Below are 26,755 nucleotides of genomic sequence, written 5' to 3' on the forward strand. Positions count from 1 at the left end.
CCGGGGAAAAAGCCACCCCCCAAACAAAGAATATGTCCAGTGCATATATGCAGGTCCACGTGCCTACATCCAAAACGGTGACGCCGTCGAGGGAACTTGAAGCTAGGAGGCTGCTGTCTGGAGAGAAGGCTACTGGGCGTCTTCCTGTATAAGTTCGGAGGTCGGTCGATAATATGTCCACGTGCCAGATGGGGATGGTATTGTCGACAGAGGCGGAGTACCGACGCAATCTGCCCGGTGAGAAAACTAGCGGGGTGATGGAGCCAGTATGACCTTTTGGCTTCTGCAAATGATCATTCCAGTGTAGATCCAGGTCGGGGCCCAATCGAATATCCCCCGATAACTCTCTTTGCTCGAAGAGCTTGCGCACCTCGCTCTGGACCGGGCTGAATAGAAGGCTGAATCGTAGATTTGAGGGGGGGCCGCCGATATCTCCACTCTGTTGTATGAAGCAAACATTTGCGCATCACGAACTAGGCGTTCTAGCTCCTTTTTTGGGCGGCGTGGTAGTGATATTGGCGTGGTAGGGCTCGATGGAGATGATTTAGAGATATGTGGTATTGGGCTGATGAACTCGTCGAGTTTACTTATTTCTGCCAGACCTTCAGGAAAAGCTCGAAGAAGGCTAAGAGCCTCGAGCCAATAGAGGTATTCTTTCTCAAGAAATTCCTTGACCCTGTCATAATTCTGCGATACCTCTGCATCGGCTTGACTCGCGTCAGAGGTTGAAGCAAGGAAATGGTCAACCCAGTATACACATGAATACCGAAGTGCGGCTAGTGGGTCAGGAGTCGGCGGATCAATTTCGTCAATAAGGGCTCCCGGTGCGCCCAGATTGTATATATCGCGTCTAAGCGAGATCGAGAGGAACTCTAGTGACCGACAAAACATGTCGTGGTGCTCTGTTCTGACGCTGGACTTGAATATCTGGTTGGCGGCCTGGTCGAGAAGATAATCCTTTGCCGACTGATGCACAAAGTAGACAATATCATCTTGAATAGACAGAAAGGAGCCACAGGGCTCGACAATCACTTTGGTAGTCTCCGGAGTGTACTTTCCTTGGATGAAGCCAAGCTCTACCAAGGCAAGAGGACGGTACGCGACCAAGAGAGTGGCGAGTATCTGCTTGCATTGTTGTGGACTTGGGTATGTGTCAATCTGATCCAGCATTCTCTTATACAGATTGGCAAGGCCAGTTGGGAACTTGCGTAGCATTTCTTGTGCATTCCAATTAATCACATTATCAAACTCTGCGAGTTGCTGGCAGACGAGAGATACCCAGAGGAAGGTTCCTTTGGCGTTGGAGGTTAGATGTGTTTCAACGACATGTTGTGTCTCGCTGTCGTAACTCTTCTGCTTAGCTAGATCGGTGACCATTTCCTGGATGTATATGTCGACAGCGGCAGATGTTAAATCCTCATTCAGTTCAAGGTGTAGTTGGTGTTTGGTGTCGGCCAAAGTTCCTCCGATATCCGGCCAGTTGCGACTTGATATGATCCATTTCGCCCGTGATGACTTGCCTGCGTCAAGAATGACGTCGAGCAGAAACGGCAAATCAGTGACGCACTCGTCGAGAGCATCAATGATCACGAAAAAATTGGTTGTGTCAAGGTCGTGCAAGATTTTGGTGATGATGCATTTCAAGGCCTCATTTGCATTGGCGTCTGTGAACAAGCGTTCGTCCTTTTCCCTGTACAGGTCCGTGATGTGATGAAGGACACGCTTATGTCGGCGAACAAGCATAAGGATCAAGCCTCGTAGAACAGCCGTGGCGCTGTTTAAACGAGTGTCGGTTGCCTGACAGAGAAAGTAGGAGACTGTATTGTCTGCGTTTTTCTTCAGCTCATCGATGATGCCGCATAGCAACATGGTCTTGCCATTGCCCGGATCCCCCCTGACCCAGAGCAGTCTGCCTTCCTAGCTGTTGCGCCAGGTTAAGAAGTTTTCGTTGCTCAGAATCCAACAGAAAGCCCCATACAGCAATCTCCCTTTCGAAGCTTCGATTCGTTGCTTGTCGAGTTTGGGGTCCGTGATAGATAGGGACTGCAAGCAGCGATCTTCGATGCCCAGGCCGTCAGATGAATGGTTGTGAATGTCCTCGACTTGAACATAGGCGCCTCTGCCAGCAGAGATGTGCCCAACCTCAATATGTGCCATTTTTGGAGGACACTTTTCGTCGGGTTTGCTGGTAACTTTGCTTTTCTCGCGTGTAGATGGGTGAAAACCGAGGTATTGAAATCAATTACACGATTCACACAACAGTTCTGATGGGGACAAACAGAGTGACGGCCGGAACAAATCTTTCTCTTTCAGAAACATAAATTAGGGAGAAGGAGGGGTGTTGGGCTTTTATGCAGACAGAAGGGAACATAAGCTGCGTCCTCTTGGACTTCCTCGCCAATCATATGGCAAAAAGGTCGCAAGGCAGATGAGCAAGACGGTTGGTGAGGAGGGGTGAGGAGGGGTGCAAGTGCCATTAAAGTACATAACACGGGTGTCATCTTTTCACTGTTGCCAGGAAGCTATGATGACGAAGATTCTCTGTTCGATTTCGAGACACTAAACACTGCCTTTTGGCACATCTGTCTTCCGTCTACTCAAAGCCTAGTCATCCCACCATGATGATTGCCTCCTCACAGCGAAAAGTCCTTGATCTCGCGCACCAGATCGCGCTCCCGGAGCTCGGCCGCGTCCAGCAGCCCCAGAGCTTCGCGCCGAGTTGGCGCGTTGGCCTTGAAGAAGGGCACCTCGGCCAGCGACGTGACGCGTGTGCCGTGGCGTGGATGACGGCCGCCGTAGTCCCAGCTGGCGTTGTGGATGGTGATCCGGTTGTCCCACAGCGCGCTCGTGCCGGGCGTCCACTTGAAGCGCACCTGCTGGTCCACGTTGCCCTCGTACACGCTGTAGAGGTAGTTGAGAATAACGTCGCTCTCGGCGCGGTCCAGGCCGACGATGTGCGACGTCATCGCCCGGTTGACCCAGAGGGCCTTCCAGCCAGTGGCCGGGTGCACGCGCACGATCGGATGCTCACGCTCAATATACTGTGGGCCCAGTTCGGGGTGGTCGCGGTCCAGATATGTGTGTGCCGACCGGTAGATGGCAGTCCGGCCGTCGATGAAAGCCCGGAACGCTGGCGAGAGCTTCTCGTAAGCCCCGTATCCGCTTGCCCACAGCGTGTCACCACCCACAGGCGGGATTGTGTCATTGTGCAGGTGCGTGATGCCCGCCGGCTGGTGCTCGTGCACGAGGTCCGTGTGCCAGCGTGAGGCTCCGCCCGGCGAGCGGAAGTGGGCATCTCGCTCCGTGGCCTGCAGTGCTGGCCAGATGACCGATACGCCGGGCACGCCGGGTACCTGAGGAACTTGAGGCTGGAGAGATGTTAGATGGAATACGTGGTAAGAGACAATAAACGAAAGACGAGAACAAGGACAAGAAAGAAGAAACAACTTACGTGGACCTCAATTTGACCAAAATGCTCGCCCAGCTTCTTCTGCTCCTGTGGCGACAGGTTCTGGTTGCGGAAGAAGACAACGCTGCGCTCGGCAATTAGCAGAGCTAGCTCGTCTCGCTGCTCATCCGTCAGGTCCTTTAGCTGCAGGCCCTCAATCTCCGTCCCGATGTTCACCGTCAGATCCGTCACCTTGGTGGCCGCCCCCAGCAGGTGCTTCTTTGACTTGTCTGCGCGGGCGCCAGCGTCCACGTAGGGATAATCCTTGCCGCGAATCTTGTAGGCGTCGTCGAGGTACAGTGGTCGTGCTGGCCGGTACGGATAGCCGTTGGACAGGTCGATGCCGGCCTTAGTCAGCCGCTCTAGAGCGGGTTTTGGCAGGCCGAGGCTGTCTTTCCGTGGCTCTGCAACATCCACAATGGACGGGTCGATAGGTGCTGGGGCCATCTTGTAAGGATAGATGGTCGAGAGGGTCACGGATATGCTTGAAGGAGTTCAAAGACAGGCAGTATTGGGCTTCTGTCTAACCAGAGTGCAGATCAGAGAAACCGTTGGAATTGACGGTTGTTGCGTCCTACTTCCGGGATATACCATTCTTTATACACCGAGACGTTGGAAGCATCCGTAATCAGGCAACCAACAGCCGGCCTTTCTGTATCATTCCGAGTGCCGGAGACGATCCGGCCAAGTCCATTCTGGTTGGGTGCAGTCCTGGCGCTCTGAACATACGATCCATATCTCCCCCTCTCTCTTTGGCTGGCCGCTTCGAATACGACATCTGCTTGGAAATCGCTGGGCCATGCGGTTTTCTTGCGGCCACAGAATAATAAGCGTCACGTATGACGCCAACTCTGCGCGGAGCCGAGACCAGTAGATGCGGCTAGGCCCAGACTTGCTGTCGATCTGCCCCCCTTGGACGAGTGAGGAGAAGACTGATTCGATTTAGTCGACGTACACGAATGACAAATGCGAAACTGGAGCTGTCTAATAAGAGCTGCCGTATTCGTCCAACACGGATCTTCGGACTCTGAGTCGCGGGGTGGTGCCGGAGCATCTGCCCTTATCAGCCTGGCGTCATCAATTGGCCGGTGGCGCAATCTGCGGGCGCCGATTGTGTGCTCGAGCCGGTGTCATACCTGCAAGATACGACCTCTGCACGGCACCGCGCCGTTATGAGCAATCGTCTGCTCGCGGGGAGAAGGGTGGTCCACCTGACGTCTGCTGCCTTTTGACGAATGAGAACACATCTAGAGAGAGATGCGGCCAAGCAAAAACTGGAAAAAGGGGTACAGCAGTCACCCAGACTGCCTCTCAGATGTGCAGATTGATAAGCAGAGACGGTCACGTAATAGATCTGCTGGTGAAAGAGGCATCCAACAGATATGCGGAGAGCTTGTCGTCGTCGAGTATGCGCATCTCACCATTTCTGTGCCCGCGCACGTAACATGCGTCTAACCAAACCGGCCGCGTTGTTTCAGGCAGCCGAGACAACTTAAGCACGCAACAATTCTGGCAGCCACCTTGATACCACGCTGTCTCTTCTTTGTGGGGGCACATGATGGCCAACGCCCAAGGGATCGTCCGCCTGCACACATGTGGAATACAGGAAGCGATCCCGGCGGCTTTCTTTCTCGTCCTTACCTTGGCCGCTGTCCCGGACCTCTGCCTTTCGCTTGAGTATTGCTTTTCTTGTTGCATTCGGAGAGCTGTCGGTGAGCTTCAAACCTGCAGGCAGTCACCGGCAAGGAACGACGGAAGTGGAAGTCTGAAGCGATCACGAAAGGGAATGGAGACGACCGCAGGCTGGTTTTTTTTTTCGAATAATATTGGATGCGAGCAACACAGGTGTTCGGAACTCGAAATACCACAGACAGGACATCGAGATGGCGTCCTGGTTTTGGTCTCTGCGGAAGAACCCAGTAGATGAGCTTGAACACCAATACCAACCACTTTTGGTAGGTGGAGCGGTGTCGGCCGTTCCTTCCTCTTCAGCACAAAGAAATGAAGACGGTCCCGACAGTGAGACTGCTTACAAAGCAACAATTGAAGGCTCCCAACCGTTTGCATCATCATCTGTGTCTGGCTCCAGCACCTTGCACGGCGCCGGCCTGATCCTGAAGAAGCCCAAGCGGACATGGCGGTCCAATCTGTGGGACACGTTGGACAAGAGCCCGGAGGAGCGGCGGTTCCTGTTCAAGCTGGACACGGTGGTGCTGACGTTTGCGTCGCTGGGCTATTTTATCAAGAACCTGGACCAGTTGAACATCAACAATGCATACGTGTCTGGCATGAAGGACGACCTGGGGCTCTACGGCAACCAGCTCAACTACGCGATCGCCAGCTGGACCGTGGGCTACGTGATCGGCGAGGTGCCCAGGTGAGCGTCCTTCCACCCGTCCTCTCTTCGAGCTGCGCGCTGACACGAAAGATGCAGCAACCTGATCCTGACGCGCGTCCGGCCGTCGATATGGATCCCGGCCTGCGAGGTGACCTGGTCGCTGCTGACGGCCGTGACGAGCCGGGTGACGAGCGCCGGCCAGCTGTACGCGCTGCGCTTCCTGATCGGCCTGGCCGAGAGCAGCTTCTACCCGGGCATGCAGTACGTCATCGGCTCGTGGTACCGCAGCGACGAGCTGGCCAAGCGCTCGTGCATCTTCCACGCCGCCGGCGCCGTCGGCTCCATGTTCTCGGGCTACCTCATGGCCGGCGTGCACGAACATCTGGGCGGTGCCGATGGCGGCACCTTGCTCGGACTCCGCAGCTGGCAGTGGCTCTTCGTGGCCGACACGTGCATCTCGCTGCCCATCGCGCTCGCTGGCTTCTTCTTGCTGCCCGACGTGCCCGAGATCACGCGTGCCTGGTACTTTGACGCCGGCGAGATCGCCATGGCGCAGCGCCGCATCGCGCTCGAGGGCCGCGCCAGCCGCGGCGCCTTTTCGCGCGCCAAGTTTCGCCGCATCTTCTTCGACGGCTGGCACATCTACGCGCTGACGGCACTCTATGTTTGCTTTAATAACGGGTCCGGCTTCGGCGGCCAGCCGGCCTTCCAGCTGTGGCTCAAGAGCGCCGGCTACGGCGTCTCGGCCATCAACATCTACCCGACCCTCACGTCGGTCGTCCAGGTCGTCATGACGTTCGCCTATGCCTGGACCTCGGATGCGCTGCTCCGTGGCGCTCGCTGGCCGCCCATCGTCTTCGCCGGCTGCCTCAACATTGTCATCTACACCAGCCTCGCCGTCTGGGACATCCCCGTGGCCTGGAAGTGGACTTGCTTCCTGCTCACCGGCTGCGGCGCCGGCATATCCGGCCTCACGTACGCCTGGGCCCACGAGATCTGCCGCGGCGACAACGAGGAGCGCGCACTCGTGACCGGCACCATGAACGAGATGGCCTACGTCTTCCAGGCCTGGCTGCCGCTGCTGGTCTGGCAGCAGGTCGACGCGCCCTACTATCGCAAGGGCTTCGTGTCCAACATCGTGCTCAGCGCGCTTCTCATCGTCATGGCATTCCTGATCCGGAACCTGCATCAGAAGGAGAAGCGACAGAATAAACTGACCGAGGACGACGACGAACAGGTCCAACTCGTCGTGTAGTACATGACGCCTCAGGAGACGCAAGCACTGTTTCGTTTCTGTCTATTTAATTTTCCTCTCACCTTCCATAACGATAGACCACGATCCAAGAATAAACAGAACCGGTATAGATTTCCTACATAATAACTAGGCGTGTGGTTGTTAGTTTGCAGCGGCATACAATAGCTGAAAAAAGGGACTCACTCAACCATTCGACAATAGTATGAAGTGTTCCTTAGCAATTGCCGACACATAAACATGGTGTGGATTCTGGGAGGTCATCTAACTCTTACGAAACATCTGACATCCCTTATTAAACTGCGCTGAATAAAAGGTGCGATTACAAGACTAGACATGCATTACTAAAGTCTGTATGCCAGTCTCTACGCCAGTCTCTCTGTGTCACTCTCTAACAACACAAAGAATTGGTTGCAATGACTTCCCAATAAAGCAGGGGTAAGATAAACTTAATTTACGGAGTAATCCATTTTAACAAACAATTAGTATACGAAAGCGCCATTGTGTAGAGAAAGAAGTAAAAGGCGCGCACGCGCGGGGTTAAACAAAAAATATGGTTATTATATGATCGCAACTTTTTAGGTGCTGTCAACGAACGATGGATTTTTCATTCCCAAGAAATCCACCACTAAATAAGACTGAGCCCTACGCAGAACCAACTTGGGCTAGTCAACCCACCTAGGAATAGTCATCCCGACATCTTCTGAAGGCCTTGAGCTTACTACAAGGCTTGCAACTGATCCGGACGTATATCTCAGAGATTGACATACGGGTCTTAAAGTGGTATCACGCAAAGGCACAACCTTCGCGTTATAGACTGGTGGTGGACACAGTATAAGCTACAATGGCACAGACATGCTTGTTAGCCGTCGATAGCGCTACCAAAGTGGGAAGCATAAATGCATTCTCGTTGTCCACCATCCTCAAGAGACAACTCTAAATATAGCACCGGCATTACACAGTCTAGCGGAATTGGGGTCTCTGTACTCAGTAGTCCGAATTTGTGGCTGTCTTGGCACTGGACAGTCGTATCAACACTCCGCCTCGCAAGGCAGGGTTGGCAAGGCTGGCCAGGCGAGGATGGCTGAGCATAAATATTCTTTGATGCCCCTTTACCACGACATTTATGATGTGGCCTGGAAAATACGAGAGATATCTCTCGATAACAAACAGTTCACTTCATCGCTGAATTCCACAATAGCCCTACATACTGCCAATATGCACTCAATTGCTTCTTTTGATTGTGCAGAAATCAGCGGCGACGATAACCAGCGCAGATCTAAACCTTCTGGCAGATTCTGGACTAGCAATGCAAGCTGCGGATGGAGTTTCGAGTTCTTCTGTATGGCGGCGAGCTTCCTGTGCACCGGTGCTATCAGCGTCATTCTCTTTCAGATGAACCACCGGAGCGCTCAGAGCTGGACCTTTCACTTCACCATCAACTCGGTAATCGCCGCCCTATCCACGCTTCTGAAGATTACAGTAACCGCCGTGCTGGCGTCTTGCCTGAGCCAGATGAAGTGGCTTCACTTTAAAACATCTGCCCGACAGCTACGTGACCTTGATCTTTATGATGCCGCCAGCCGGGGCAGTACTTGGGGCGCGGCTGTCGTGCTGTGGTACTCCCTGTGTAAATGGTCGAGCTTTACGGCTGCAGCGGCCGCATTTACGACTATTCTTGTTCTACCTAAGAGCATTGCCGTCCAGCAGTTGGTCGGTACAGACCTGCGCAGTGTCACTGTCGAAGGCCAGAACGCCTCGTTCCCCGTATGTCTTGATTATAACGGCGGGACGATTTCCGATGCGGCTCATGGCAGTGATTTCTATCCGCAAGGTATGAAAATATCGTCGGTATCCTGCACATATCAATTATGCTGAAAAACGCTCGTTGGTGTCTGCCAGCTTCAACGGCCGATGTCAAGATGCAGGGGGCAATCTACAATGGCATTTTCAATATTAGCACAACACCCATCTACACATGTCCATCGACGTGTGTCTGGGACACTGATATATACCATACTCTGGGATTCCACGCCAATTGTACGGATGTTACAAAGTCGATGGTGGTGAGCCCCTACCCATCTAGTGCCTGGATCACAGCGTATTCTGTCATGACCCCCAACAATATATCAATGTCAGCAAACTTTTCCACAACCGCCAACCAGGCTGTTATTAACGTCAAAGCTATCGATCTGACTGGCGAATTTTCCAGCACTATGCCGGCTGAGTTCATCCGCATCGGAATTCTCAAATCGCCCGTTACAAACGAGGCCAATAACGTCATTGACCAACATTTTCTGGAAGGGTATGAATGCACCGTGGCCTTCTCTGGATATTCCTATTCGTATGCCTCTGCAAATGGCACGCATTTTAGTATCGGCACCTCGACAATGACGCCGTTAGACGAGGGCTTTCTTACGTCTGCTTCGATAACAGAATCCTTCGTCCAATTCAACAAAACTCATCTGCCAAAGATGACAGCCAGGGTTCCTGATATTGGGGGCATAGTAAAATTTTTTACATCTGACCGCTTTAGTGGCACCGTTTATAATGGCGAAGGCGTTCCCAATGATCCGCAGGGCGTTGGTGTTGCACTATTGAACGCGGACGTCGGAACAGCGTTTAGCGCTATGGCTGATAGTATGACTGCTCAGTTACGGCAAAGCACAAATTCCAGTCTAGCCTACGGCAAGGTTTTAAGTCAGGTCGCAGTTGTCCACGTTTACTGGTACTATTTGCTTCTGCCCTTGGCCGTTCAGTGTCTTTCTCTGGGACTCCTTATCCAAACTTGGCTCTACAATAAGAAAAGCAGAGTGGCGCTCTGGAAAGACTCCACTGTGGCAGTCCTTTACCACGGTGTTGTTTCCAACACCGGCTCTCCAGACATTATTCGCACGGACATCGAGAGTACAGAGAACCTGAACACTCTGGCTAAGCAATCGAAGGCCAGACTGGATTGAGCTTCGGATCACGAAACGACGCCTGAATGAGTCGACTACGAGAGGATGCGAATTTTTGCACTAGTGAGAGTGTGCTTTAAATGATTATAGGAAGTCTCATAATTTGACTCGACTTATTGCTGTAGTTTTGACAGTCGATCGGGGTTTTTAAAAAAAACCCACAATTTAACCAATACGAGAAAACAGTAATAACTCTTTATGTGATTATGAATAGCGAAGAACGTAGAGCACTTCATGCACTTTAATGAAGGTGAAAAATAGAACAAATGAGAATAAGCCCCGAAGGCATGTTCAATAGGTTCTACTTATGAGTAGACAGATACACGATGGGCAAGATATCCTAAATGTTGTATCTTACCGTTGATGTCTGGGACAGCTTGGTCCAGCTTCCACGATGCCACTGCAGTACTTTGATTGGCCAATGTGTCGTAAAGGTCCATACATTAGCTCCATGAATAGGGAAGGCACGGACCAGTCAACTAGCCCCACATGCTGTCCTTTGCGCATGTGAGTGGGACGACGGGTGTCGCAAATGCAACAGGGGAAGGAAAAGCTGAGCTGCTGTTTGGCCAACGTGTGTCGGAGCTTCCCCTTTCCCCATTTCCACTTGCGAGTACTTCTGGCAACTTCTTCTGACAAAGTTCCTTGTCCCCTCTTTCCTTTCCACATCGCCATCCCAGGACGATCGCATTCATTTCTGTCTAAAAGAAAAACTGCAAAGAACAGCGAAATCAGATTATACCTACATCTCCAATAGCACACCTCAAAATGAGCGACAAGCCAGTTGAGACACCGGCTGCGGAGGTGAAGGCAGTTGAGGAGCCCACAGCTGCCCCGGTTTCTACGGAGACTATCATCAAAGAGACGCCCGAGACGACTGTTGACGCCGCCACCGAAAGTGCAACGGAACCAGTCCCGGCCGTTGAGGCAGCTCCGGCCGTTGTTGAGACAGCGCCGGCTGCTATCACTGAAGAGGAAAACTCTGTTGAGGTCACACCCGTGGAGGAAGCAAAGCCTGTTGAAGCGACCAAAGCGGTCGAGGAGACCGAGCCTGCAGAAGCTACACCCGCAGAGGAGACAAAGGCCACAGAGGCCGTCCCGGAGGCGGAGGTCGCAGCGGCTGCCCCCACTGTCACTGAAATCCCCTCTGTGGCCGAGATCTCCGCTGTCACTGAAGTCTCCGCCGTCGCCGAGATCTCCGCTGTCACTGAGGTCCCCGCCGTCGCTGAGGTCTCCGCTGCCACTGAAGTCCCCGCTGCCACCGAGGTCTCCGCTGTTACTGAAGTCCCCGCTGCAACTGAAGTCCCCGCTACCGCTGAGGTCTCCGCTGCAACTGAGGTCCCTGCTGTTGAGGTACCCGCTGCTGCGGCTGCCGGGGCCGAAGCCCCGACCCCGACCCCTGAAGAGCCCAAAATCACGCCCATCCAGGCTCTGTGGGCTGCCGCCCAAGAAAACGGCCACCCTGAGATCTGGGGCGTCACCCTGGCCGACCCCAGCGCCCATGTGCCCAGCCAGATCGTCTTCCAAAAGTACCTCAACGCCAACGACGGCAACTTTGACAAGGCCAAGGACCAGCTGCTCAAGACGCTCGAGTGGCGGGCCAAGACCAAGCCGCTCGAGCTGCTGAAGCAGGAGTTTGATAGTGCCAAGTTTACTAGCCTTGGCTATGTCACCAGCTACACGGCCGGCGAGACCTACGATTCCGCCGTGCCCGAGTCCAAGGAGGTCTTCACTTGGAACGTCTACGGCAACGTCAGCAGCATGGACAAAACATTTGGCAACCTACAGGAGTGAGTCGATTGTGCTGCCTCTTTGTTATGCGTCTCCCATGTTCCTACATAATCTGACAATCTAGGTTTATCAACTGGCGTGTCGCCCTGATGGAGCTCGCTCTGCAGGAACTGTCGCTGTCCACCGCAACCAAGAACATCACGGCCGAATACGACCCCTACAAGATCTTCCAGGTCCACGACTACAAGTCCATCAGCTTCCTGCGCCAGTCCCCCCTTGTCAAAGCTGCCAGTACCGAGACCATCAAGGTCTTTGCCACGAGCTATCCCGAGCTGCTCAAGGAGAAGTTCTTCGTCAACGTACCCGCTATCATGGGTTTCGTTTACTCCTTCATGAAGCTGTTCGTTGCTGCCAAGACCATCAAGAAGTTCCATCCGATGTCCAACGGCTCTGGCCTGGCGAACGAGTTGGGCAGCAGCCAGATCAAGGACCTGGGCAAGCGTCTGCCCAATGAGTACGGCGGCAGCGCTGGTGAGCTCAAGACACTGGGCAAGGAGACGGCACTGAAAGCTGCTCCTGCTGCAGAAGAGCTAAAGACGGTAACCAAGATCGAAGCCAAGGCTCCAGCTGAGGCCAAGGCCGAGTGAGTACAAATGGCTGGCCTATTTGTGGGCAAAATCAATCAGCCATAGCTGCAACATACGGTCGAAGACACGGGTGTTGCACGTTGTTTCATTTTTTTGAGTCACTGTTTTGCTCAACTATATCCTTGCTGTTTCTTCGTTTTTGAGGCTAAATGCCTATAATACATAGAGAGATCCCCTGTGTTAAAAGTTGTCTGTGTCCCTTACGGAAGAGACGGCTATAATGAAGCACATTTTATACCCTTTAAACTTAAATCGAGTAACCTTGCTGCCATCAGATGGGGAAGCAAATGGGTTGTTTCATTTTTACGAGGGTGCCCAGTCGGATTGTCTCTCCATTGGAACGACAACAATACTCCGTACTACGGAGTCAGGATAAGCTCAGCGGTGAGCCAGGCGACGGCGTGGCGAGCGTGTTGCGCAGGCTGAAGTGGTGCAGGTTGCCGATGAAGCCGTTGGTCGCGGTGCTGCTAGAGGCCAGCGAGTAGCCCCTGAAGTACCTCTGGAACACGACCACGCTGAAGGACATCATGCACACCCCATATCAACGACAAGGACCGACTTGCGCCGTGCCAGGCCCGAGTAGAGAAAGGCAATGCGACCAAGATAAACCCGACAAAGTGAGACTAAAGGTTTAGTGCTACAACAGCGTACAAGTTTCTCCAGGCAACCTTGGGAGTTGATAATAGCGCAGTGTCATGTCGTTATGCGAGCACTTATCAGCGACACGTCATTTTCAGGTTCGCATCAGCCAGATCACAGACATGTGGGAGGGGCAGTAGAGGAAAAAAAAGGAAAGCCGGCATAAGGCGCCGGTCGGTCTCTGAGGCCGCTGCTCAACTTGAAGTCAAGCAAGAGTTTTTTTCTTTCTTCTTGTTCTTCCTGGGACGCATGGGTCCACCAGGGGAAAATACAAAACCAGTTGCTCCGTTCCCGAACCGAACCTATGCCACGCTCATCAAAGATTGTTCATTTTGCCATCTTTTCCGACAATTTTCAATTTCTCTTGTGTTGTCTTGCCTCCTCCAAATCCACCCCCTTCCCTTCCTGGGATGTGAGACGACGCTTAGCGGACAATGCCGTCGAAGCGCTGCTTGAACCACCGGACGGTCTCGTCGCGGTTGATGCGGTGGCTGGCACCGACACGGGCCTTGGCGCGGCGGCGGCGGGAGACACGCTCACCCGGGCGGGTCATGCAGCAGTAGAAGTCCATGCCGTAGATACCGATACCGGGGTCGTACTTGATGCCCAGGTCGATGTGCTCGCTGATACCGAAGCCGAAGTTGCCCGTCTCGCTGAAGTTGCGCTTGCGGAGCTCGTACTCCTTGACCTTGAGGCCACGCTCCAGAATCTCCTCGGCCTTGGGGCCGCGGATGGTGACGTGCACAGAGATCTTCTCGTTACGGCGGATACCGAACGTGCGGACAGTGTAGCGGGCCTTGCCTGAAAGAGGGAGAAAAAGAGCATGTTAGAGAAAACGGAGCCGAGAAAAGTGCTTGAGCTGCAATGGCCTTGGACAGCATTGCAACGTACTGTACACAGGCGTCTGACCGCTCAGCTGCTCGAGCACCTTGGCGGCACGAGTCAGTCTGTCACCAGACTCGCCGACAGAGATGTTCAGGACGAGCTTCTGGATGCGGAGCTCCCGCATGGGGTTGGTCTTCTCAGCCTGCGCACGCCGTGTAAGTAGTCATTCGACAATCTCATGCCATACAAGATCTGGGTCTCTCTCTCACCATTTTAATGGATTGGTCCTCACGGAGTGTCGACTTCGGTTGTTGAGGTGGTTGTCGTTGATGGTTGGATTGTCAAGGATTAGAATTTCCAAAAAAGAAAAAGTCTACAGAAAAGAAATAGGGCAATTCAAAAGTTTTTGTGTGGGCCAGTAGATCGTGAGCCCTACTAAGCATAGAGTCACGTGCACTATGGACAATCAAGACTTGGGTGGGCGACGAGCCGGTTCTCATTAGCGTGATGCATCTTACCTAATCATGTGGGTCACTGTCTTGACCGCGAGCAGGTAAACTTTTGCATCGTCGGATATATACGCTTGCCTCTGCTTATGCCACCCAACCTCTATCAGCGGGACCCTCATAAGCTTTGCACACCAGCAAATTAAGAGTGGAACTGCGCCGAAGCTTCGAACAAGCTTTGAAGAAACAAAGGGAGAAGCTTTGGCACAATTTTTGAAACCCCAAAGAGAAGAGTCGTTGCATTGACGTGCAACATCTCTTAAACCACAATCCAAGATGGCGACCAACAAGCAAGGCAAAATGGTACGGACCTCGCTATCCCTCCTGCTCCTCATGACTCGGCTGATGCTAACATATATGCTATTGGTTGTTGACAGGCCGGTTACGTACGTGCACCCCCCCTTGCGGCCACCTTCGTCACGATGTCCTCCCGCGTTGTCCGGCTCCGATATAGAAGCTGACCAGCTCTGCAGATCAACTACCGGATGAGAGTAACCCTCAACGACGGCCGGCAGATGACGGGTCAGATGCTGGCTTTCGACAAGGTAAGCCGCACTATGCTGTGGTTTGTTTGACGGGGCCCGGTGCATCAACGACGCGCTGTTCTGCCCGATGGCCCCCTTGAATGTACAAGAGCTAATGGCTAACGCCCATCCTAGCATATGAATCTTGTGCTCGCCGACACGGAAGAGTTCCGCCGCATTCGTCGGAGACAGGCCAAGCCGGCCGCTGCCAGCGGTACCGCCTCGACGACACAGACCATTGAACAGGAGGAGAAGCGCACCCTCGGCCTAACTATTGTCCGCGGCGCGCAGATCGTGTCGCTCTCTGTCGAGTCGCCGCCGCCGGCAGACCCAAGCGCACGCCTGGGCAAGGCGCCGACTGGTGGTGTGGCTTCGGGTCTGACTGCAGGTCCAGGTGTCGCGCGTCCGGCTGGTCGGGGCGCCGTACCCATCTCGCTGGCGGTAGGTTTCCTCGTGCTCGAAGCTTGAATTGCACATTCCTCTCTCACTTACCGACACTCGAAAACAAGGCTGACATTTATAGGGTCCCGCTCCTGGCGTTGGTGTTCCTGGCCAGTCTTTCCCGCCTGGTTTCCCTGGCGCACCCGGTTTCGGCCGTGGTGGTGAGTTTTCTCCCCGACTGCCTGCACACTGGTTATTTGTGGCATTCGCTAACAAGGCGTGTTTGTGCAGCTCCTCCTGGATTTGCCCCTGGAGGCTTCCCCCCCGCAGGCTTCCCCGGCGCTCCTGGCTTCGCACCCCCCGGTTTCCCCTCTGGCGGTGCTCCGCCCCCGGGATTCAACCCTCCCCAACGGCGGTAATAGCCTTTGATGGCATGCTTCATGCATGGAGGACTTGATTTGCCCGATACCAAAAACGATATGCTGTTATTGACCTGACGGCGGATGCAATGCTTTACAATTTCGCGGCGTTATTTGGGTTGTAGATGGGTGAAGAGATAATTGGACAAGTCCAAAGAAACCATCATCTGTTCCGATATGGCAATAGCTAGAGGCACTTTCGGCTCTTGGTGAAAACAAAACCGTCTTCAATGATACCAAGCCAAAATCCAATTCAACAGGTGGCAATAAATGATTTCGTATTCTTTGTTCACTGAACCTGAACTATTACGGTCTTCCTTATCGATACAGGCACGTGACCACCCGATGGGGTAGATGTCCGGGGTCCGAAATTTCAACGGCGATTTCCCCATTCCGACGCCGTACTGGTGGGAAAAGCGAGCTGGTTATGACTGTTTGACGAACCAGTACGAATTTCTGCCTTTCTGCCTTTCCACCTCTCTACACCATCGCACCGCTCTTCTATCGCCGTCAATCTGTTGACGACAAGATTACAAATCATATTCAGTATGGCAGCACTCGTGAAGGCGGTTAACGCCAAGATCCGGTCAAACCCGTATGTGAGCTACTTCTGCTCAACGCGTACGTGAACCAACCCCCCATTGTCACGGAACACCTCCGAGATACAGCATTTGCTTTTGTACCTGCGCGGTTGGATTTCCGAGATAGACATATGAGGAGTGAGAGGCAATGCACTGGAGAGGCAAGACCACAGTGATTATCGAAACTCGAATCATGTCATGCGATGCCGAGTTCGGAGGGGCGGTGTTGAGGTCGCATGGTGGCGACCGTCTCGTCTCAACCTCTCTTTTTGTTCGATGCGACAGGCTCTGCTCTTTGTACTTTGCGCCTCCATCTTGCTGACCCTGTTCGGTTATAGACTTCTGGGGCCCGGCGTCCAACTTCGGTATCCCTGTGGCGGCGGTGATGGACACCCAGAAGAGCCCTGACCTGTAGGTTTTATGCCTTTTCTGTGGCGTTGTCAGCTAGTGACTAACCGTGCGGGCAGGATCTCGGGCAAGATGACATTTGCGCTTGTGATCTATTCGGCGACATTTATGCGCTACGCGATGGCAGTCCAGCCAGCGAACTACCTCCTCTTCGCCTGCCACTTTGTCAACGAGGGCGCGCAGCTGACACAATTCTACCGGTATTTGAACTACAACAACTGGGACGTCACCGGCAAGAGCGGCAACAAGAGCGTGCCGGGCGTGCTGGAGGCGGCCCAAGCCAAGGTCGCGGATGCCGTGAAGAAGTAAGCGCCATGTAGCTGTGGAGAATGGGGAGGATAGAAAGTGGAAGAAAGAGAGAAAGAACGAGAGACGACGGCGAGTCTTGAAGGGCAGAGACACAGCAGCAAATCATGCCGGGTTGAAGACGCCGGATACACACCAAGAAGGCGAATATGCAGAAGGGTAAAGGGGGGCACAGAGGAGGAAGGTGGATGCGGAAGGCAGGGATGTTACTCTGGAGGTTACGGTTTGGTGGCATGAGCTCTAGAATCATGCGTGCCGCTTATCTTCTCTGCCTCCTCGCGGGATGTCGGAGATGAAGGCTGCATTGCGGAAGCAAGATGACGCGGTATAGTACATAAAATAGCATGCCGACATCTGGAATACGGCTTATACAATGTCTTTTCTACTTTCGTCTTATCCTGGCGAGAATTTTTTTCGTATTCTCTACAGATGAAACGGAAGTCAATTGGTACGTAGGATGACATACGGCTTGGTCTCTCCGAGAAATCCCCACCTCTGCGAAAAACCCCGGGATCACTGGCACGTCCCTCTGCACTTGCGGAAACCATCGGTTCATGTTTGTGCCGGGAAAAGAGGAGCCTAAATTCAACACAGCCAGGTAGGATGGGGGGGGGGGGTCTTTGCGGGGAAGCCTTAACACGGGCGAGGCTGAGTTTAATGAGGACGGCCCAGGGACTGCTCTGTAGATCGTTAATCGCTGCTACGAGGACAAACGTACCCCGCGAGATAGCCGTATCCGCAAGGTACAAGCGCATAGGCAGCATGCGATTGCGTCGGAAGATGTCGGCACAACCATTCGACTATGGTCGGTCTCGGCAAAGCGTACGCACATAATGGCCGAGACCCTCTCCCATCACCCATTGCACGGTTTGTACGGTTGAGCGATGCATGGGCTGGAGCATGGAAATGATGGGAACAATAGTATGGGAGACTTCAGTGGGGGGGATGAGGGAACAGAGGATGGGGGGGTCAGTCAGGAAAATTAGGTGCATGAAGAGTGTACGGGTACACGTCATGGCTTGTGATGCACAACTCTTGGTTGAAAGTGGGATGTGTATGCGAGGCTTTGGCCCTCCAATAGAAGTACGTTGCAAGAGACAGCCAAGTGAGCACAAAGCCATGATAACCCAAATTTCAGTCAGTAAGACTCACCGTCAATGCAGCTCTCTTGGTGACCGGCATATCGGTGGTTGTGTCTGGACGTTATGACTGGTAGATGAGCGCGAAAAAGAAGAAGAAAAACAGAGCTATGAAACATGGGATTTGCCCCCAATCGGCGCAAATCCCATATTGACAAATGGCAATCTGGAGGGCCGGGCCCGGCACCGAAGGTCGGCGTCTTCATTCTCTGGTCTGCTGACCCCAAACCAAGGATTTGAGTTTCATCATCTCACTGTGAACATTCGGGCGTTGTCAGACGGAGCTAGCTGTGCATAATAGCGTGCATCAATAGTGTCATTGGGCAAGAACGGCGATTCAAGTGCTTTTTTTCTCTAGACGCTAGACGTGGAAAAAGGAAGCGACATGCAGACAAGAGAGCAGAAGCAGGACGGGGGGGAAAGTGATTTCACAATGCCGAGGAGTTGAAGCGGTGGATGTCTCAATCGCATTGCACAAGACACGAGCGATCACGAGGAGAGAAGGAGCGAGAAGCGGATTGGAGAGAGGACACAAGGTGCAGGAGGGCAGTCGGGTCGCATCTACCGTATCTGCCGGTTGGGATCAATACGGCGTCTTCCAAAGGCCCGTCCGCATTTCGGGTTTTCCTGCATTGCTGCGAGACTGTGGAGGGCGGAGGGCTGGGGGGAGACTGGGGTTGCTCGACTTCCTTTGCACCGAGTCACTCGGTCCCCGGCTTTTGTCCCGCGACATATCGAACGAGTAAGACGCAGTCTAGCCGCCAGGACGCAAGATAGAGCCTGCAGGTGCCTGGTTGAGCCTGTTTTTTATCCTCGGTTGCCTAGTGAGCGACAAGCAGCAGCCGGCACAGAGCTGCTCCATCCCGGACGGCCTGTCGCAGAGCATCCCGCACATCTGGCACTCTCCGAGGACAGATGCATGCTCTCTCACACAGCGGCCAGTTGCGGCCGGTATTCTGTCCCACTTGGCGGGCCACTCACGGCTCTTGTTTTTCTAGACGTTTTTATTTCTATTTTTTATTTATCAAGATACACACCCCTCTTGTGGACCCACCACTGACGCATGCCCTTTGTCTTGAACGGCGTTCTTCCCAATGCCCAGAACACTGCCCCTTCAGCTGCAGGATGCCTCTACCGGCATCAGTCGTCGATGCAGAGCTCCCAGAGTCCGGAAGTCAGCGCTCCGGTCTTTTGCCCTGGTTTGGGGAGAATGGAAAGTTCTCGTGTCTGCTGCTGGCATATGACTGCCCCGCCAAATATTACAAAATAGTGGGAAGATACGAGTATACATTCCAAGTGCGTCAGAGCTTGGTCGCCAATTGCTGCCCCTCACTGGCTCCAGCTTGCTGCTGTAATACTGCAAGTCTTATTTTGTAGCCCGGTCCCCTGGCAGAACGGTCCCGCTCGACCTGACTCACCAACGGCATCCTCCAAAAAGGGCCATCCCCTCTGGAAGAGACGAGGCTATCAAAGGCACTGGTCCTTTTCTGGCCCATTTTACGCCAGACCATTCGCTCGGTGTTTGTAAAAAAAAAAAAGAGCTCCACCTGGTTTTCTGCCGCATCGCTCATCCTCGTCCTCATATTCTTGTCCACATCCCCCACGTCTTCCCTCCTTCTGCTTGTTCATTTCTGTCGCACCTCCTGCAGTCGGGAACGAAATTGGAACTGTCTGATTCACCATACCTACCGTTACCCCGGAGTACAAGGTCAGTGAGAACAACCCACCAGTCAGGTGCATGTGGTTGCTGTGCGCGTGAGCCGTAAAAAATGACAAAGACCGAAATACCGCGGCACATGCTTCCACGGCCGGCTGCAGATTGCTGCAGCTCTGGATAAAGGGCACTAGCTATCTGCTGGTCCATATATAATGCTAACAAACCCCAGGCTCTCTCGCCCAAAACATTGATTGCAGCTTTCGCCTGAAAACTGTGTATGTAAGTCGACGGATCGATGACACCTGCTGTTTTTTGGGGGCCCTAATACCCTTTGAGCTTCCCCCTCCTCTTTCCCCTTTCGTCCATTTCCATTTCCCTCCAAAGACACAAAATCTAGTGTCTGACCAAAGCTCTCAGCCAGTCCGAAACGGTCCTTCAAACCAAAAAGGACTAATCATTGAAACATCCATAACGAGCCAGCAAAGGTCAGCCAATCACTTTTTTGTGCTTCGAGAACCATTGCACATCCATTATCGTTGCCTGTTCTAGCCCCTCCCTTTGTCCCTTTGTCTCCCCCCCCGCCTTCACCTGCAACAGACTGGCAGCTTTCTTATCTTCCCCCATTTAAACATTTATACCTTGGTGTCATCTTCCAACAAACGCCTACTCGCCGATAGTTGCGGCCGTTTACCCCTCTATCATTGCTCTTCCTACTACTGCCTAATTGACCCCCATACTTACTGGAACATTTGCAGCCTTCCACAATCTAGCGACCTAAAGCATATATTTTCCACCGAGCTTGGAGCTTTGTCCAGCTCCACCACCAGCTACCACCAACCAACAATTCCCCCCCGGTTGACAGCATGGCGGATGAAAGCATTCTTGCCGGCGCTGCCGTCGACACGTTTGAGGATGTGTTTGACGAGGAGGAGCCTCCCAAGGAGGCTCCTAGCATCCAGCGCATTCGCGCCAACTCCACCATCATGAGGCTGACCAAGATTCTCGTCGCCAACCGAGGCGAGATTCCCATCCGCATCTTCAGAACGGCTCACGAGCTTTCGCTCCACACAATCGCCGTCTTCAGCTACGAGGACCGTCTCAGCATGCACAGACAGAAGGCCGACGAGGCCTACGTCATTGGAAAGCGCGGCCAGTACACACCCGTGGGAGCTTACCTTGCTGGCGACGAGATCATCAAGATTGCACTCGAGCACGGCGCGCAGATGATTCACCCGGGTAAGTTGGAGCTTCTCTTCTTTTCGGTTAGGATTGTCTAACACGTTCTACCAGGCTACGGTTTCCTGTCCGAGAACGCTGACTTTGCCCGCAACGTTGAGAAGGCTGGCCTCATTGTATGTGCCGAATTCTGGCCGTGACGGCAACCTCTGGCTTTTTCGTGCCCCTCTGACTGATCAACCCTCTGTTAGTTCGTCGGCCCGAGCCCGACCGTGATCGACGCGCTTGGTGACAAGGTCTCCGCCCGGAGGCTCGCTATCAACGCCAAAGTCCCCGTTGTTCCCGGAACAGAGGGTGCCGTTGAGACCTTCCAAGAAGTGAAGACGTTCACAGACGAATACGGCTTCCCCATCATCATCAAGGCTGCCTATGGCGGTGGTGGCCGTGGTATGCGTGTCGTCCGGGACCAGGAGTCGCTTCAGGAGGCGTTTGAGCGTGCCACCTCCGAGGCAAAGAGTTCCTTTGGTAACGGCACCGTCTTCGTCGAGCGCTTCCTCGACAAGCCGAAGCACATTGAAGTCCAACTTCTCGGTGACAACCACGGCAACATTGTCCACCTGTACGAGCGTGACTGCTCCGTCCAGCGTCGCCACCAGAAGGTTGTCGAGATTGCTCCGGCCAAGGATCTTCCGGCAGCTACGCGTGACGCTATTCTTGCCGATGCCGTCAAACTGGCCAAGTCTGTCAACTACCGTAACGCCGGTACGGCCGAATTCTTGGTCGACCAGCAGAACCGCTACTACTTCATCGAGATCAACCCACGGATCCAGGTCGAGCACACCATCACTGAGGAGATCACGGGCATCGATCTTGTTGCCGCCCAGATTCAAATTGCTGCCGGTGCCTCGCTGCAGCAGCTGGGCCTCACCCAGGACCGCATCTCCACCCGCGGTTTCGCCATTCAGTGCCGTATCACAACCGAAGACCCGGCTAAGGGCTTCCAGCCTGACACGGGCAAGATCGAGGTCTATCGTTCTGCCGGCGGTAACGGCGTGCGTCTCGATGGCGGTAACGGTTTTGCAGGCGCTGTCATTACTCGTACGTTTATCAACGGAGCTTTCTTGCTGGCATTCACATTAGCTATTATCCCAGTGCTTCCCCTCATATACTGACTCGAACAATAGCCCATTACGACTCCATGCTTACTAAGCTGTCTTGTCACGGCTCTACCTACGAGATTGCCCGTCGGAAGGTCCTGCGTGCACTGATCGAGTTCAGAATCCGCGGTGTCAAGACCAACATTCCCTTCCTGGCCTCGCTGCTTACACACCCTGTCTTCATCGACGGCAACTGCTGGACGACCTTTATCGATGACACACCCCAGCTGTTTGACCTGGTGGGCAGCCAGAACCGTGCCCAGAAGCTGCTTCTGTATCTGGGTGACGTTGCCGTCAACGGCAGCAGCATCAAGGGACAGGTTGGCGAGCCCAAGTTCAAGGGAGACATCATCATTCCCGAGCTTCTTGACGACAATGGCAAGAAGATTGACGTCAGCGAGCCGTCGACCAAAGGCTGGCGCAAGATCATTCTCGAGCAGGGCCCCAAGGCCTACGCCAAGGCCGTCCGCGACTACAAGGGCTGCCTCATCATGGACACGACCTGGCGTGACGCCCACCAGTCGCTGCTGGCAACACGTGTGCGCACGGTTGACCTGTTGAACATTGCCCGTGAGACGAGCCATGCGCTGCACAACCTGTTCAGTCTGGAGTGCTGGGGTGGTGCCACTTTTGACGTGGCCATGCGCTTCCTGTACGAGGACCCGTGGGACCGGCTGCGCCGCATGCGCAAGCTCATCCCCAACATCCCCTTCCAGATGCTGCTACGCGGTGCCAACGGCGTGGCCTACTCCTCGCTCCCCGACAACGCCATCGACCAGTTCGTTGACCAGGCGAAGAAGAATGGTGTTGATGTCTTCCGCGTGTTCGATGCTCTGAACGATATCAACCAGCTTGAGGTCGGCATCAAGGCCGTACACAAGGCTGGTGGTGTCGTTGAGGGCACCGTTTGCTTCTCTGGCGATAGTGAGTCTTTACTATCATTAGCCCTTTCTCCTTAAGATCTATTTTTTTTGCTAATTGTTCACAGTGCTGGTATGTTTGACTCTGCTTATCATTTTCTTGCGTGTCTGAAATTTGGCACAGCCCAAAATTGCCGAACAAAGACATTGACGCTATGCATATACCCTTTAAACGCATACCCTATATGCAATTACTGACACCTTCACAGAATCCCACGAAGAAGTACAACCTGCCGTATTACCTCGAACTGGTCGACAAGCTTGTTGCCCTTGACATTCATATCCTGGGTATCAAGGACATGGCTGGTGTGCTCAAGCCGCATGCAGCCCGTCTTCTGATCGGCTCCATTCGCAAGAAGTACCCCGATCTTCCCATCCACGTGCACACGCACGACTCTGCGGGCACGGGTGTGGCTTCAATGGTCGCATGTGCCGAGGCAGGTGCCGATGCGGTTGATGCTGCCACGGACAGCCTGTCAGGAATGACCTCTCAGCCGAGCATCAACGCCATTCTCGCCTCTCTCGAGGGTACCAACCTCGACCCTGGTCTCGATGTGCGCCACGTGCGCGCATTGGACACATACTGGGCACAGCTCCGCCTCTTGTACTCGCCGTTCGAGGCCCACCTTACGGGTCCGGATCCGGAGGTGTACGAGCACGAGATTCCTGGTGGTCAGCTCACGAATATGATGTTCCAGGCGTCGCAGCTCGGCCTTGGTTCGCAGTGGGCCGAGACCAAGAAGGCTTACGAGCACGCCAACGATCTTCTTGGCGACATTGTCAAGGTCACGCCAACATCCAAGGTGGTTGGTGATCTGGCACAGTTCATGGTGTCCAACAAGCTGAGCGCGGAAGACGTCAAGGCGCGCGCTGGCGAGCTCGACTTCCCTGGATCTGTTCTGGAATTCTTCGAGGGTCTGATGGGCCAGCCGTACGGCGGGTTCCCGGAGCCGCTGCGCACGAACGCACTCCGCGGCCGTCGCAAGCTGGACAAGCGTCCAGGCCTGTTCCTGGAGCCGGTCGACTTTGCCAAGGTCCGGAAGGAGCTGGCTAAGAAGTATGGTGCGCCAGTGACGGATTCAGATGTGGCTTCGTACGTCATGTACCCGAAGGTGTTCGAGGACTACAAGAAGTTTGTGACGCGGTATGGCGATCTGTCAGTGCTGCCGACCAAGTACTTCCTGTCGAAGCCGTTGATCGGCGAGGAGTTCCACGTGGAGCTGGAGCGCGGCAAGGTTCTGATCCTCAAGCTGCTGGCAGTTGGCCCGCTGTCGGAGAACACGGGCCAGCGCGAGGTGTTTTACGAGATGAACGGCGAGGTGCGCCAGGTGACGGTGGACGACAAACAGGCGTCGGTAGAGAATGTCAGCCGGCTCAAGGCCGACCCGACGGACAGCAGCCAGGTCGGCGCGCCGATGGCCGGTGTGCTCGTCGAGCTGCGCGTGCACGACGGCAGCGACGTCAAGAAAGGCGATCCACTTGCTGTTCTGAGCGCCATGAAGATGGTATGTGTTTCTCTGACAATCTCCCATTTCCTCTTGCATGCGATGTGTCTTGCTAACTGGCTCCCAGGAAATGGTTATTTCTGCCCCACATGCCGGTATTGTGTCGCAGTTGATAGTGAAAGAGGGTGACTCGGTTGACGGCTCAGACTTGGTCTGCCGGATAACCAAGAAGAGCTGAAGGAAATAGAGTTGGAAGTCTGAAACGGGAGACATGAATCGAGGAGAGCATGTTGGCTAGTCGAGTATTTTGGGAGGAAAGGATATGCGCTTTGTTTTGATATCTGATATTTTCATGCCTTGCGGCATCTTTCTTTGAAGTTTATTCAGACCAATGTGAGTGGAATAAGAGAACGTGCAGGTCCGAATTGCTCAGAACGAGTAATGTACGAACATTGTACAAACGTTTGTCTCATCAGCCGCCGACAAAATGGTGAGAGCTGCTGAAAGCCACTGGGAGGACCCCACCACTGAGACCCACATAGGCGACCCCACCTGTAGGGCAGCAGAACGCGAAAGCCCATGCCGGACGCTGATTGGCTGCTGGCAACTGACTGACAGCGGCAATGGTCGAGCGACAGGGCAAGAACCGGTTTTGGGATTGGAAATGGCGCCGGCTGGCGATGAAACGAGGGTGGATATTGTCCAAATAAAGAAACGCAAAAAAACAGTCGATGCAGACGGCAGCCAACGACAAGGCAGTTGAAAGAAACAAAGGAGCGGGCCTGGCCCATGAAGACAACCGGGGGCCATTGTCTGCCGTCCTGGAGGCGGCAAGGCGGACAAGGAGAAGAGGGAGTCGAACAGGTTTAGATCTACAAAGGTTTTATGGACCAGGGATGTTGGAGGGCCATTGAGAGGCGGCCGGGCGGCAACTGAAGACTGAATCGACGGACAATGGGATCCAGGTCAAAGAGAAATCTAAATTCGGCAATGAAAGAGGCAGACGAGTCAGAAAAGAGGGACCGAAGATGTATAAGAATAAGGAAAGCTTCTCGTCTTTCCAGGAGAGATGTTCTGTCCAAGACATATGCACACCCTCTCTGCAATCTTGCAGCCTTTCTGTTTCCTCTCTCGTTCTGATGCAACACCAAGCTTGCTGGCCAAACTTGACACGATCGTTTATCACACTTTCTTTATTTTTTGCACCTATCGGTTCTGTTCTAATTAGTTTCAGATCGTTCCTATCCGACCATGATCAAGTTTAATATGGGACTGAACAGGCGTGAGTGCCGGACGCCCTCCCTTCTCTCTCTACTAAGGACCCCCTGCTGACTCTCCACAGGCATGCGTCAGTATTTTATCTGCCTTGTTGCCATCATTGTCGTCATTCTCTACGGTGCGTTTTCTCTCTGTTGCCGAGTCTGCCGTAGCCCTGTCTGCTGACCGTTCGTTCCCAGTCCTCGCCCTCACCGGCTGTCTTGGCACCTCGCCAGGCATTCCGGGCATCTATCTGGTCCGGTACTTCAACAACGTGACCGAGGCCGAGGTGCGTGTCGGCCTGTTCGGTCTCTGTGCCGGAACGGCCGGAAACCTGACCTGCGCCGCCACCATCGGCCACAACGGCACCGTCGCCAACACGATCGCGTCGGGCTACACGCTGCCCGGCTCGGCGGCCAACACGGCTGCCCCGTCTGACCTGCAGGCGATGCTCGCGCTGGCCACCACCATGCAGGGAAGCACGGCCACCGGCCAAACCGTCGTCTCGGCCGTCTTCGTCCCGCTCATCGTCGGCTGCGTCTTTTTCGTCACGGCCGTCTGCGCCCTGCTCGCACACGGCGCCCTCAACGAGCCCAAGTTTGTCGAGGAGGACGGCGCCTGCTACGAGTCTGTGCATCGCACGCGAGCCTGGCAGGTTGTCGGCGTTGTCACTACGTACTCGGTGGCCGCGTCGCTGGCCGCCGCCATCGCGACCACTGCCGCCGGCCGCGCGCTCCTCTTTGCTGGCTCGGCGCTGCCCGGCGCTGCGCTCACAGCCGCCCAGGCTGCTAGCCGAGACACTATCCAGGCACAGACCGGCACGGCCCTGCCGGTGCTGCAGTGGCTGGTGGTGACGCTCACGCTAATGTGGCACCTGCTGATGACGTTTGTGTGGCGGAAGATGTGAGAGGCGAGGAGCCGGCAGATGGGATCGAGGAGGGACTACTGCCTGTCAGGACGGAAGATGTGGGCATTCAAAAAACGGGACATTTAATTGATCAGAAGTTTGATGATACACGGGCGATAAACAATGTAATCA

General features: G+C 54.1%; 10 protein-coding genes across 10 annotated transcripts; 7 read left to right on the forward strand and 3 right to left on the reverse strand.

Annotated features, from left to right (window-relative positions):
• Positions 1–246: 246 nt before the first annotated feature.
• CMQ_86 (nacht nucleoside triphosphatase) lies at positions 247–2,157 on the reverse strand (the record flags this gene model as incomplete). The annotated part of the gene is made up of 2 exons (XM_014314025.1): positions 247–1,894; positions 1,979–2,157. 2 exons carry the CDS (start codon positions 2,155–2,157, stop codon positions 247–249), a joined length of 1,827 nt encoding a protein of 608 aa, XP_014169500.1.
• A 476-nt stretch (positions 2,158–2,633) lies between these two features.
• On the reverse strand, positions 2,634–3,895 carry CMQ_182 (alpha-ketoglutarate-dependent taurine dioxygenase; the record flags this gene model as incomplete). Its single annotated transcript, XM_014313804.1, has 2 exons — positions 2,634–3,368; positions 3,452–3,895. 2 exons carry the CDS (start codon positions 3,893–3,895, stop codon positions 2,634–2,636), a joined length of 1,179 nt encoding a protein of 392 aa, XP_014169279.1.
• A 1,436-nt stretch (positions 3,896–5,331) lies between these two features.
• CMQ_200 (major facilitator superfamily transporter) lies at positions 5,332–7,041 on the forward strand (the record flags this gene model as incomplete). The annotated part of the gene is made up of 2 exons (XM_014313822.1): positions 5,332–5,825; positions 5,883–7,041. 2 exons carry the CDS (start codon positions 5,332–5,334, stop codon positions 7,039–7,041), a joined length of 1,653 nt encoding a protein of 550 aa, XP_014169297.1.
• Positions 7,042–8,256: 1,215 nt separating this feature from the next.
• On the forward strand, positions 8,257–9,998 carry CMQ_54 (uncharacterized protein; the record flags this gene model as incomplete). Its single annotated transcript, XM_014313993.1, has 3 exons — positions 8,257–8,872; positions 8,941–9,343; positions 9,851–9,998. 3 exons carry the CDS (start codon positions 8,257–8,259, stop codon positions 9,996–9,998), a joined length of 1,167 nt encoding a protein of 388 aa, XP_014169468.1.
• A 768-nt stretch (positions 9,999–10,766) lies between these two features.
• CMQ_322 (cral trio domain containing protein) lies at positions 10,767–12,861 on the forward strand (the record flags this gene model as incomplete). Its single annotated transcript, XM_014313695.1, has 4 exons — positions 10,767–11,093; positions 11,337–11,788; positions 11,854–12,372; positions 12,744–12,861. The coding sequence occupies 4 exons, from the start codon at positions 10,767–10,769 to the stop codon at positions 12,859–12,861; spliced, it is 1,416 nt and encodes a 471-aa protein (XP_014169170.1).
• A 578-nt stretch (positions 12,862–13,439) lies between these two features.
• CMQ_140 (60S ribosomal protein l11) lies at positions 13,440–14,112 on the reverse strand (the record flags this gene model as incomplete). Its single annotated transcript, XM_014313762.1, has 3 exons — positions 13,440–13,816; positions 13,907–14,042; positions 14,110–14,112. 3 exons carry the CDS (start codon positions 14,110–14,112, stop codon positions 13,440–13,442), a joined length of 516 nt encoding a protein of 171 aa, XP_014169237.1.
• A 510-nt stretch (positions 14,113–14,622) lies between these two features.
• On the forward strand, positions 14,623–15,670 carry CMQ_314 (small nuclear ribonucleoprotein; the record flags this gene model as incomplete). The annotated part of the gene is made up of 5 exons (XM_014313936.1): positions 14,623–14,649; positions 14,820–14,891; positions 15,006–15,311; positions 15,394–15,472; positions 15,543–15,670. 5 exons carry the CDS (start codon positions 14,623–14,625, stop codon positions 15,668–15,670), a joined length of 612 nt encoding a protein of 203 aa, XP_014169411.1.
• Positions 15,671–16,218: 548 nt separating this feature from the next.
• On the forward strand, positions 16,219–16,968 carry CMQ_222 (upf0041 domain containing protein; the record flags this gene model as incomplete). Its single annotated transcript, XM_014313844.1, has 3 exons — positions 16,219–16,291; positions 16,590–16,662; positions 16,719–16,968. 3 exons carry the CDS (start codon positions 16,219–16,221, stop codon positions 16,966–16,968), a joined length of 396 nt encoding a protein of 131 aa, XP_014169319.1.
• A 3,656-nt stretch (positions 16,969–20,624) lies between these two features.
• On the forward strand, positions 20,625–24,697 carry CMQ_83 (pyruvate carboxylase; the record flags this gene model as incomplete). Its single annotated transcript, XM_014314022.1, has 7 exons — positions 20,625–20,997; positions 21,052–21,113; positions 21,189–22,035; positions 22,122–23,018; positions 23,083–23,087; positions 23,224–24,519; positions 24,587–24,697. The coding sequence occupies 7 exons, from the start codon at positions 20,625–20,627 to the stop codon at positions 24,695–24,697; spliced, it is 3,591 nt and encodes a 1,196-aa protein (XP_014169497.1).
• Positions 24,698–25,710: 1,013 nt separating this feature from the next.
• Positions 25,711–26,623, forward strand: CMQ_348 (uncharacterized protein; the record flags this gene model as incomplete). The annotated part of the gene is made up of 3 exons (XM_014313721.1): positions 25,711–25,741; positions 25,802–25,855; positions 25,917–26,623. The coding sequence occupies 3 exons, from the start codon at positions 25,711–25,713 to the stop codon at positions 26,621–26,623; spliced, it is 792 nt and encodes a 263-aa protein (XP_014169196.1).
• Between the last annotated feature and the right edge of the window lie 132 nt (positions 26,624–26,755).

Source organism: Grosmannia clavigera (assembly GCF_000143105.1).
Source record: "Grosmannia clavigera kw1407 unplaced genomic scaffold GCSC_179, whole genome shotgun sequence".
NCBI lineage: Eukaryota > Fungi > Ascomycota > Sordariomycetes > Ophiostomatales > Ophiostomataceae > Leptographium > Leptographium clavigerum.